Source organism: Hipposideros armiger, unplaced genomic scaffold (assembly GCF_001890085.2).
Source record: "Hipposideros armiger isolate ML-2016 unplaced genomic scaffold, ASM189008v1 scaffold_639, whole genome shotgun sequence".
In the NCBI taxonomy this organism is placed as follows: domain Eukaryota; kingdom Metazoa; phylum Chordata; class Mammalia; order Chiroptera; family Hipposideridae; genus Hipposideros; species Hipposideros armiger.
This window is the reverse complement of record NW_017731989.1, coordinates 27,755-40,579: the sequence shown is the minus strand read 5'-3', so window position 1 is coordinate 40,579 and position 12,825 is coordinate 27,755. Positions and strand designations below refer to the sequence as shown.

General features: G+C 46.5%; 1 protein-coding gene across 3 annotated transcripts in view; it reads left to right on the top strand.

The window, feature by feature from the left end:
* LOC109372487 (leukocyte-associated immunoglobulin-like receptor 2) overlaps positions 1-3,551 on the top strand; it is a 7,467-nt gene extending 3,916 nt beyond the window's left edge. For 2 of the 3 annotated variants that reach the window (XM_019625762.1, XM_019625761.1), the window contains 3 exons: positions 523-846; positions 2,400-2,450; positions 2,593-3,551. In XM_019625762.1, coding sequence (XP_019481307.1) covers positions 523-846; positions 2,400-2,450; positions 2,593-2,747 — 530 coding nt within the window. In that variant the 3' untranslated portion in view covers positions 2,748-3,551. The remainder of the gene's footprint in view (positions 1-522; positions 847-2,399; positions 2,451-2,592) is intronic. The other variant, XM_019625763.1, reaches the window with a different exon arrangement.
* The last annotated feature ends 9,274 nt before the right edge of the window (positions 3,552-12,825 follow it).

Here is a 12,825-nt window from a genome sequence, read left to right as displayed (position 1 = left end):
CAGTACCATACTGTTTTGATTACTGTAGCCTTGTAGTATGATTTGATGTCGGGTAGCGTGATATCTCCCACTTTGTTCTTATTTCTCAAGATTGCTGTGGCTATTCGGGGTCTAAGGTCGCCTCTTGATGCAAGATGGCTGCCAGAACTTCAGCCCTTTTATGTTTGCGGGCTGGATGGCAAAGAAGGGCAGAAATAGGAAAGGGGGCTCCAGGCTTAACTGCCACCCTTTAAGCTGCCCTCCTGGGAACCTCACCAACAAGGCTCCTTCCATCTCACTGGCAGACATTGTCACACGGCTGCACAGAACTGATCCTGGGGGTGGGGGTGGGGGGCAGCTGTCATCTTTTGTTTCATGAGGCACTGTGCCTGGTCAAAAGTGATGGTCTGATTCGAATGAGGATGGAGAGTGCAGATGTGGAGTCAACAGCGGTCTCTGCCTCATTTCCCCCCTGTCCCTCACAGGGAAGGAAAGGCTATTTCCTCAGATTGCACCCTGACATCCTGCTCTGCTTCCTCCCAGGGCTCCTGCCCAGACCCTCCATCAGAGCCGAGCCAGGCCCTGTGGTCGCCCGGGGGCGGCCTGTGACCATCCTGTGCCGGGGCCCTGCTGGGGCTCACACATTCCGCCTGGAGTCGAAGAAGAATACATCTGCATTCATGGATCAGAAAAATATACCTCAACGTGGTTCACTGGAGACGGAGGCCAGATTCCTCATCCCCGCAGTGAGTGAAGTCACTGCTGGGCCTTATCGCTGTGCCTACATAAAACGGTTCAGCTGGTCTGAGCGCAGTGAAGTCCTGGAACTGAAGCTGACAGATGAGGATGTCCCCGTTCTGCCCTCAGGTTTGTCCCAGGTCCCTGGACCCTGTCCCCAGCTGCATTCTCTATCCTCAGGCTCCCTGCCCTCCTGTGGACCCCCAGCCCTCTGGCTCCCCTGCCCGTCTGCACACATGTCCCTCAGCCTTCACACCCGGCTCAGGGCACTGGAGCCCTGGCCCCATCTGGACACCATGATGGCCTGGACACTCAGCCCAGCATTGGGGTGGGCAGGGAGCCGGCCCTGCTGGGCTGGGTGGGGAGTGAGCTTCCAGAGATCAGGTGGGGACAGATCCCCTTCAAGGGAACATGTATCCTTTTGCTCAGGATGGTGTTAAACCTTCATTTCCACTGAGCCCCAGGCCATATATATATTCCCTGTGGTGTGGCCCACCCTTCATTGGGCAAGTCACATGGTCCAGGGGGGTCCTGACCAGAGCAGGACGGTGCTTTCAGGCACCTTTGGGCTGAGGCTGTCCTTCCCCTGTGGGCAGTCAGCCCCTGAAGTGTGTCCTGGAGTCAGGGTTCAGTGAGGAGGGTGACGCCCCTCACGGAGGGATGGCAGAGGGGGAGTTCTTCCCCTCACACTGAGCACTTTGTCTCCCTTTTGTATTTATCCTGCTATGACTCGGACATCCCATGAGTCAGTGCACATCGTCCAGGGGTGGCCCTCACTGTCCAGGCCTGGGGGTATCTGCCTAATTTATCCTGACCTTGTGACTGACTTTGGGGACTGTGGGTGGCACAGTTGTCCTGTTAGGTGGGATCAGCCTCCGGGACCCTCTGACCCTGTGGCCAGGAGAGGTGTCTCCTGCCTGCCCTGTTTGTCCATGGACCAGGGATCAGCTGCTTTGTGCTCATGTAGAAGGGAGCGTGGGGTGTTCTGAGGGGTGTCCAGCACCTCAGCCAAGTGAAAGCAGAGAGAATACCATCACTGTGCCCCCACATCTCTCTGTCACCTTTTCCTGGGAGTCCAGATGGTGTCATGTATACTGAGAGGTGGAGAGAAAGAGGCCAGGTGTGGACGCTGCAGGCGGCGAGGGGCCTGGAATTGTGGAACTGACCAGGGAGCTCAGGTTCAGCCCTTCTCCTGCCCCCTTCACAGGACCCCTCAGCTCCCCACACTGAGCCCCCTCCTGGGCTGGGGAGTAGAGACCTCTCAGTCTGGGCGTCCTCACCTAGGGGCTCAGCTGTGGAGTGGGCAGTGTGGTGGCAGTGGGGCAGGGGCCCTTTTTCTCTCAGTGGTCAAGTGGACACTCAGCACCCTCCTACAGCAGGAAGCCTGTTCACTCCTGGGGGGTTTCAGAGCCAGGAATGGGGAATCGCCCTAGATCCCTGAGCAAGTTTGACCAAAGGCAGGTCTAAATGTTCCACCTGTGTGCTGCCCTGGAGCCCTCTAGTTGACTGGTTGTGGGACCTGGGGTTGTGGACTCAGGGGTCTCGGGGGTCTCTGGTTGGGGAAGGAGTGGAGGGATTCAGGGGAGGCAGGGGCCTGGTTAGGGCTCAGGAGGCAGGTCAGTCTGAGAAAGGGAGGAAGGCGAGGCTTCTTGAGACATCTACCTACCCATTCTGACTTCTAGGAGCCCCCCGTGAAGTCAGCCCCCTATCCACAGAAGCAGGATCCCAGACAGGTAGGTCACCTGGGAATGTGTCCGAGGGGAGTGCTGGGCAGGACAGGTTCTGTGCCCAAAGGAGTAGGAGCTCCTGTCTCATAGGTCCAGGGCTGGGCTGGGTCCTGTCCACCTGTTAGTGACTCCTGTTCTCTGCTTCCAGCCCCTGCCTCCCGGAATTACACGGTGGAGAACTGTATTCGCATCAGCCTGGCCGTTGTGGTCTTGCTGATCCTGGTGGCGATTCTGGCAGAAGCTGGGCACAGCCAGTGCAGGTCCCCACACGGAACTCAGGAGGGCGCCCACCAGAAAGATTAGGCCCCAGTGTCCCAGGAGTTACCTCCCCAGGGTCCAAGACTCACATCTGTCACCCGCCTTACCCAGGGGCTCAAACTGCACCTGCCCTGGGTATCCCTGTACCCCACTTCTTCTCTTCCTAGAATGGTCTCTGCCTTCCTTGATCTGTGGTCTCCTTGGGTTCTCAGTGTCTTGGATGAAAAGTGCAGGGAAGGAAATACAAATAGAAGCTGCACTGAGATATCACCTGACACTCATCAGGATAAATATGATTTTAAAAAATAATAATTTAATGGGTAACAAGGGCTTTGCCAGAAAAAAAATAATAATTTAAAGGGGAAGGAGCAGGTGTGTCAAGGCAGTGGAGGGAACTGGAACCTGTGTGCACTGCTGGTGGGACTGCACGACGGTGCAGCCACTGGAAGGTGATGTGACAGTTCCTGAAAACCTGAGCCCAGGATCACCTCATGACCCAGCAACCCCACTTCAGTCCACGCTCAAAGAAATGACCAACGGACCTTAGATGTCTGTGATTTCACACTCGTAATAGTCAATATTCACAATAGCCAGTGTCATCACCAGGCTCCTCAAAGGTGGGGACGGAAGCAGATGATCGGCTTGAGTGAAGGACTCACCAGCAGGGGTGGCTTTGAGGACAGAGGAAGGGGTCATGTGTCATGGAGTGTGGGGCCTCTAGACGCTGGAAAGACAAGGAATGGACTCTCCCCTGGTGTCCCCAGGAAGGAACCCAGCCCTTCAGACACCTGGATTTCAGCCCAATGAGGTCTGGTTCAGACTCTGACCCCCAGAACCATAAGATAATAAAGCGTGTTGTTGTGAGCCACTATGCTTGTGTTAATTTGTCACAGCAGAGCAAGGAGCCTCATACCCCTGGCATCTGACACTGGTTTCAAGAGGCCCCTAAGCTTCTGGAACCTAGTTTGTGGGCAGACCCTGACTCCACCCCCCAGACATCTTATCAAACCTCTGACCACCAGAGTTGGAAGCCCAGCCAGGTACACAGTGGGCTACCGGGTCTGGGGGCTGTGGCTTCACTCTGAGGCACTGCCGTGGGTGGGCTTTACCAGCGCTGGGCCTCCGTGTGGCCAGGAGGCAGAACCAAGGACGAGGCCCCAGTCATCCACATCCTGCAGAGCAGGGCTGAGCAGGGTGACTGCCCCGCCCCCTCCCTGTCCCCAGTACAGACAGGAGACTGTGAGGGGAAGGCTCACTCTGTGCTCACTCAGGATTCTCCTGGTCAAGAACTGCGTGCAGAACTCTCTGCTCCCGACTGTGCGTCAGTCTCAAGGAGGAGCGCCGGGGCCTCTTCCCACATGGGGGCGCTTGCAGAGCCCTGCGTCCTGCTCAGAGCAGGGCACGTCCTCACTGTAAGTTTTGGTGCTCAGCTCCCAAACTTGGCCAAGGAGGGTCCTTTCGCGTTCTGCTGTGCTTTCTGAGAGGACCCACTCCTTTGTCCCCTGTCCTGCTTTCTGGAGTAAATGCAGCCCAGGCCTATGCATCTCCCTTCTGCCCTGGGCCAAGGCAACCTTTCCTCCGAGTCCTTGGGTTCCTTCTGGTGGGAACAATACTTAGAACACACAGGGCCTGGGGTTATGTGAGCTCAAGGCTGCTGGGGGTTTGTTCTTTGTGAACCACCGAGTGTCAGGGAGGATGCCCAGTGTCAATTCACACAGCTGTTCCCACCCCCAGTGCAGCACTGCAGGGTTCACTGCCTTTTATGTTGTCCTCATAGCCTTATATGGAACCCCAACTCCTAACAGATTCATATACAGAGGGTGCCAAACAATGTCTACACATTTTAGGAAAGGAAAAAACTGTATTAAAATTGGTCAAACGTGACCTACATATGGTCACGTTTGACTTCTGCAATTACAAGAGGTGCTCACAGTGGTTACCATCAGTGTTCAGACACTTCTGATTACTGCGAACTACTGCTACACAGATAACATCTCTTAAAATGTGTACACATTTTTTTGGCACCCCCGGTAGTTACTTTTTCTGGTTTTACCCTGTGGCTGTGGTTATTGGATATAAATTTATCTTTTCTTTTTAAAAAAATTTTTTTTTGTAGAGGGCAGTGTCACTGGCCCTCATATGTGGGATCCGAACCGGGGCCCTCTGGCGTCCCAAGCCAGTTCTTAGCCATCGCGCCACTCGGCCAGCCCTAAATTTATCTTTATTTTTATTTTTTTATATTCATGTCATGTGCATTTCCCATTTTTTGTAACTCAATCGTGTTTTGGAATGCATAGAATATTTATAAGTTTCAAAAGTTAAAACTATATAAAATGGTGCATTCAGAGAGATCACTTCATCCTAGCCCCATTCCTTTACACCCCACATATTGGAGGTAAATATTTTTTGTTAATTCTGGTTTTCAGAATGAAAACATATGTGTAAAAATAAGTAAACATACACACGAGCTTATTCCACCTACTTTCTTAAAAACAATGAGCACATTCCATATTGTCCTGCATCTTTCCATTTTTCTCATTTCCCAGTGCTCCTGTAACACATTCCCACAACCTTTATGATCAGAACAGCACACATTTATGAATCCACAGGTGTATATCTTGGAAGCGTGACACAGGTCCCCTGGGCTAAAGTGCCGGTGTCTGCAGGGCTGCATCTCCGGAGGTTCCAGGATGCATCCATTTCCTCACCTCTTCCAGTGTCTACAGGTCATCCACATCCCTCAGCTCAGGGTCCTTCCTCCATCTCCAAGCCAGCAATGGCGGGGCAAGTCCTTCTCCTGCTACCTGTCGCCCACCTGTTCCCATCATCACATCTCTTCCTCTGACCCTCCCCGCTGCCTCCCTCGTCCACTTTTAAGGACCCTGTGATCACATTAGGGCTCCCTGGAGAATCCAAGGTAATCTCTGCACCTCAATGTCCTTATTTCATCACATCTGCCAAGTCTCCTTTGCCAGGTAAATAACTTATTCCCGGGCTCTGCAGATTAGGACGTGGGGCCATCATTCAGTTCTCCACATTCTATGTTCTGGAAGTCATGGCACAGCAGTTCAGTTAAATTCGTTTTATTATGTGTATGGCTGCTTTGTCCCCCAGATGCCCTTAAATAGTTTCTTTTCTTTGGTTTTTAAAAATAGAGCTTTGGTTGCAAACACTGCACAGGTGTTCCTCCGTCTTTGTCGTCATGTCTTCAAGATAGATTCCTAAGAGAAAGTTTGCTGTTTACATAATTTAGTGGATTTTACAAAATAGGTGTCCTTTCATTTTTCCAGTCCTGCCAGCCTCGTGTGAGATGAATGACTGTTTTCCACATTCTTCCTGGTAATATTTGTGGTCAAATTTCAGAGATGCTCAAATGTGATAGATTAATCAACAATTTCTCAGTGCAGCTTTCACTTGAATTTGTCTTATTATGAATGTATTGAGCATCTGTTTACATGATTAAACATCCTCTGCATATACTTGATATGAACTTGCAGTTAATGTGTTTTAATTTGCTTCAGATTTTGTCCCTGGTTGTCACGTCCAGCGTGGCAAGGGCAAATGGGTCTCGAGAGGAGCGACGCAGATTGAATAAGAAAAAAAGACAAAAGTAAGATAAGAGCGAGACCAAGGGACTCAGCCAGAGAAGACTGAGCCCCGAATCGGGTCAGCGCATGGCTTTTATTGAGAATGTTCAAAGAAGTAAAACTGCAGTCAATCAATTAGCAACCGTGTGTGATTCGTGTGCTTTAAGGCCTCTTTCCATTAACATATCCCATTGTGTTCCAGCAAATCCTATGCCTTCACACATCTGCCACATAACCCCAGAACACTTGTTACTGTGTCCTCCCAGGGGAGATAACTATTATCATTCCAATAGGTCCCAGTCATACCTGAGACACTCCCCAAAGAGAGAGCTTTACCGGCCTCAGGTCATACCGAGACACTCCCTCAGAGAGATTACGTGCCTCAAGTCATACCGAGGCACTCCCTCCTAACTAAATAGGGTTAGAGGCTAATGCAGGGGTGATGGTATTGGAATCGGCTATAATGCAACACCTGGTAATTGAGGAATAATTCATATACCATACAAATCACCCATTTCAAGGTGTACAATTTACTTTTTAAAAACTATATTCACAGAATTGTACAGCTATCACCACAATCAAGTTTAGAATGTTTTTATTACCCCAAAAGGAAACCCTATATCCATTAGCAGTCAATCCTATCCCCCTTTTTCCCCAGCCTTAGGCAACCACTAACCTTTCTATCTCTATAGATTTGCCTATTCTTGACATTTCACGTAAATTGAATCATACAATATATGGTTTTATTACTGGCTTCTATCATGTAGAATAATGTTTTCAATTTCATCTGTGTTGTAACCTGTGTCAGTACTTCATTTCTTTTTATTGTTGAATAGTATTCCATGGCATGGATATATTATGTTGTTTTTTACCCATTCATGTCTTTTGTCCATTCTTTTAAGAAATAAGAGGTTTTGCAAATGTTCTCTTCTAACTTACTATATTTGGGAAGTTAAGCCTTTTATGTAATATATGTATGTAGTCACATAAATGTATACATATTCTATGACTTATGTTGTATTATTATTTTTTTTAAGATTTTTTTATTGGGGAATTGGGGGGATGGGAACAGTGCTGGGGAATTGGGGAAGGGGGAACAGACAAGTTGCTGTCGTTTTGTTCTTCAGTATAGTTGTGGAGGACGTTGCTTTACTGGCCCAAGTTGGCACTATCATTGCACTCCTCCCGGGCAAGGCAGATCAGTCGCCGGCTTCTGGATGGCTGCTCACTGCGGCTGCTGGCCACTCACGCTGGCTGCTGGCTACATACGGTAGCCCATGGCAACCCACTGCCACAGGGGCTGCAGCCTACGCCGTCGCCAGCGACTCACGGCAGCCCAGCTCCAGGTCGAGCTGTTGTTCAGCATCTTAGCTGTGGAGGGCAGTGTCACTGGCCTTCATATGTGGGGTCCGAACCGGGGCCCTCTGGCGTCCCAAGCCAGTTCTTAACCATCGCGCCACTCGACCAGCCCCTATGTTGTATTATTATATGTAACATGTATATTCTGTCTTTGTTTTCCAAAATGGCTTATAGGCTAATTTTTTCTTGCAAAGGTTTTTCTTTTCAAAAGAGAAACTCAACGGCTGGCCGAATGGCTCAGTTGGTTAAGAGTGTGAGCTCTGAGCAACAGGGTTGCTGGTTTGATTCCCACATAGGCCAGTGGGCTGCACCTAAGCTAAGCTGCCAACAGGTGGCAGGATGGCTCAGCTGGTGAGAGCACATGCTCCTAACAACAAGGTTACCAGTTCGACTCCCGCATGGGATGGTGGGCTACACTCACCTGCAACTGAAATTGAACATGGCACTTTGAGCTGAGCTGCCCTGACATGCCGTTGGGTGCCTGGATGGCTCAGTGGTTAGAGCGTGCACTCTTAGCAACAAGGTTTCTGGTTTGACTCCCACATGGGATCGTGGGCTACGCCCACCCGCAACTAAGATTGAACACGACACCTTGAGCTGAGTGGCCGTAAGCTGCCCATGGGCGGCCGGATGGCGACTGGACTTGGAGCTGAGCTAGCTGTGCCTGCCACAACTAAGACTGAAGGACAACAACTTGGCTGCTCTCCTTCCCCAATTCCCCAATAAAACCTTTAAAAACAAAAAAAGAAATTCAAATTGATTCAGAATTTTGTATCGTGGTTTAGAAAGTTCTTCACTCTCAAGCTATAAAGAATTTCTCCAATTTGCACTTTCTAATTTCTTCACCTTCTCCTCCATCCCCTCCCCCTCCCATCTAGCAACCAACAGGTTTTTTTTCTATATCTCTGAGTGTATTTCTGTTTAGTTTGCTCATTTATTCTGTTTTTAGATTCCACATATAAGTGAGATCATAGGGCATTTGTCTTTCTTAGTCTGACTTATTTCACTTAGCATAACATTCTCAAGGTTTATCCATGTTGTTGCAAATGGTAAGACACAATGTTTTCATGGGGATATGAAATACAGTATGAGGAATATAATCAACAATGTTGTAAAGATCATGTAAGGTGCCAGATGGGCACTGGACTTATCAAGGGGATCACTTCATAAACTGTATAGATGCATGATCAATGCACTGTATACCTGAAGCTGAAGTAGAATTGTATTGAATGTCTCTCTCTCTCTCTCTCTCTCTCTCTCTCTCTCTCTATATATATATATATATATATATATATATATATATATATATATATATATACATATACAAACATATACTCCACAGGATGTGGAGTATAGCATAAGGAAGATAGCCAATGGTACTGTAACAGCTATATATGATGTCAGAGGGGTAGTAGCTTGGGGGAAGGCGGTTATCAGTCTGTGAGGGGTGTAAATGTCTAACTACTACATTGCTTTGTACACTTGAAACTAATAAAAAATGTATTAATAAAAAAACATTCTCCATTCATGTTGTTGCAAATGGCATTATTTCATCTTTTTCTATGACTAATATTCCATTGTATATATGTTCCATATTTTTTTATCCAATCATCTATTGAAGGACATTTCAGTATATCTTGGTCTCTGTGAATAATGCTGCAATAAGCATAGGGGTACATATATCTTCATGGATAAATGTTTTCAAATTTTGGGGGTAGATACCCAAAAGAGGGATAGGATGAATCTTGAGCTTATCATCCTAAGCAAAATAAGCCAGACAGAGAAAGTTGAAAAACATATGATTTCATTCATCTGTGGGATATAATAGTGAAAGTAACAAACAAAAAAGACAAAGAAAGAAAGAAAGACTCATAGACACAGGCAGAAGTTTAGCTGTTACCAGGGGGAAAGGGGGCAGCAGGGAGGTATAAAGTGGTCAAATACTTGGTGACGGAAGGAGATTTTACTTTGGGTGGTGAACACACAGTGCAATATACCAATCGATGATGTACATGTATTATAGAATTGTACACTTGAAACCTATATAATTATATAATTTTACTAACCAATGCGACCCCCATAAATTTAATAAAAAATAATAAAAATAAAATATATGGTGATGGAAAGAGAACTGACCCTAGGTGGTGAGCACACAATGTGATATATAGATGATGTATTACAGAATTATACACCTGAAACCTATGTAACTTTACTAACAATTGTCACCCCGATAAATTTAATTAAAAAAAAATAAAGAATTTTGCCATCATTTTATTCTAGTACTTACATGATTTCATTTTATACATTCATACCCCTTAATTATTTGCTGCATCTCTCTGATGGTTAGTGATGGTGAGCTCATGATCAACATCTTAAGGGTATTGCTGAAAGGACGGGTACCAACTTTTCATTTTTTGTAATATACAGCTGATATTTCCCTTCAGTTACACATTCTCATATTTCTATGTATTCCCTTTTTCTAACAAGCAATTTATTGTGAAAATGGTTACTGATCATCTGTCTTGTGATAATCTGATCTCTGCCAGCACTGTGATCCCATCTGTCTGGTTCTCAGATGGATGTCTAGGGCCTAGAAAAATCTCAGGGTTCAAATAGACATTTGCTGGACGACTAGCTGAAGGAAAGAAAGAAATCCCCATATATGGAGGTTCTGAGAAGGGAAGTGGTGTTCCCTGCTGGGCACACCCAGCTTCTATGTGGCCGACAAGGCTGATTCAGGATTACAACCCGAGTCCCCACCACTCTCTCTCCAGGAAGGAGGTCACGCCTGGTAGGCACAAGCTTGCGGCCAGGTGACACCTTGGATCTGATCTCAGTTGTCTGCAAGGAAGCAGGACCCCTCTGGAGCCCAGGGAAGGAGTCATACCCTTTCCTCAAAGCCCATTGATGGGAAAGCCTCCAGTTGCCCACATCTTGTGGGTCTGTCTGTTCTGCCAGTTTCTGTGGTTTTTGCACAGCCTTGTCCAGTGGGAGGCAGCACCATGACCATCACCTCTACTGGTCTTCTCTGCCTCGGTGAGTTTTGGGGAGGATGGGGATAAACACCTGTGTGGGAAGCAATCTCTCTCAAGGCCCCATGAACAGGACAGCTGGGTAGAGATAGGAATCTACTCAGGAATCGGTGGCCTCTCATCGTGATCTCTTTTATAGGGCTGTGTCTGGGCCAAAAGACCTACATCTAGGCAGGGGAGCCCATTCCCAGGTGTCCCAGGTCCTGCCTCTTCCTTGGGGACAATGTGAAACTGCTCTGGTCATCTGGAGGATGGAGAAAAGGAATTCTAAACTGATTAATAGGCAACATGTGTGAGGGGCCCCAGGGCTGAGAGCTTGAGGAAATTCAGACATAGAGAATATGGGGACTACAGCCTCTGATTCTTCTAGAGACTCTGGTCAAACCCACCACCTGGGCCCAGCTAGACACTGCTGTTGCTCAAGGGAGGCCTGTGACCATCAGGTGTCAAAGGTCTCAGAAACATGCCTGGTACCACCTGCACCAGAAGTGGATTTTGGAGCCCTGGAGAAGTGAGTTTCCACTGGGACCCAGAGACAAGGCCAAGTTCCCCACCCTACTTATGACCTACAACCTTGCTGGGGGATAACGCTGCAAGTACCACAGCCAAACAAGCTGCTCAGTTCCCAGCGAGCCCCTGAACTTGGTGGTCACAGGTGAGCAGACATTTCCTTTGTCACAGGTGACTGAGCCTCCTGGAGGGACCTCTCTTTATACAGCCAAGTCCAGTTGACAATGTGTGTGTGTGGGGTGTCTTTTTTCTTCATGGTGTCTTTCCTTTCCACCCTATCCCATCTAGGTGTCTGGATGAGCCTATAGCCAATGACCTCCCTCAGTGAACCACGTCTTTACCTGTTCTGCCCTCTTCCAAGTCCAGACACCATCACCTTTCACTGGGCTCTCATTTTCACATGTGGAATGCATAAAAAAAGCCAAAGAGGTCTTCCTTCTGCCTCTTCTTTAATGGTAATGTATTGACATGGTATAAACCAGAAATTGTTTCCAAGCCGTGTGGAGGAAGAGTACACACCCTTTCAATCTGTTACCATTTGCTCAACTCCCCAGTTCCTCCTACCAAAGTCAACCATTGACCACACCTTTCCCCTGAATATTCAGGGAGGTCTTATAAACATACCTCTGTGGATAGAGAAACACCAATATCTTATAGACAGTGTTCTGAACTGCTCTATTTAAAAATATGAACTAATACTTTCTGAAGAATGACCAGTACATATAAATCCATTTAAGGCTTTTTACTGGCTGTATAGTATTTCCTTGCTTGACAGTATCTGGATATATTTATCCAATGCCCAAATTTGTTTTCAGCCTTTTGATATTTCAAACCACCCTGCAATGAATATCCTTTTACATTACATACTTAATGAACAAGGGTGTGTGGAAATAATTACCCTTATCTCTTGGTTAAAATTTTAGAATGAAATAGCTTAAACAAAGGCCATGGACATTTATTATGTGATAAGCATTGACAATCTCTTCACATGGCTCACTCCATTTTACCCCTCAGGTTTTGATTTAAAAATCTTTCTCCAAATAAGACCTTGGCTGGTGACTCTATTTAATAGATTCTGTTCCCTTAACACCTTTCACAATTTTTAAAAGTGTTTAACCAATCCTAACTCTATTGTAGACTTTTCAATTTATAGATCTAACTTGTCTGTTATTCATTGTACTTAATAATATTAATTATTATTTATCATCTTTACCAATACATGCATAAGCATGCATATGCACACCCCATGTGTGTGTTTATATACATATGTCTTCTTATATTTATATATAAATGTATTTATATATAAATATATTATATAATACATGTATATTGTATACATATATGTATATTATACTTATATTATTTAAATGCTTATATATAAATACATATCATATGTAAATATACATATAATATATATAAATACATATATGTATATACATACATACATAAATCTATCATCTATCTATTTCTAGATAGTTCATAATTATTTGGAGAATGAATGAATGAATGAATAAAATAACAAATGAAAATCAGTTGAAGGTTTTCAGTGGAGACACAGCAGTGGGAGTGAACTGACTGAGGTTGGGCAAAGACTGGTAGTCCCAAGTTTCCACTCCTTTGTTTTTCTGACCCCCA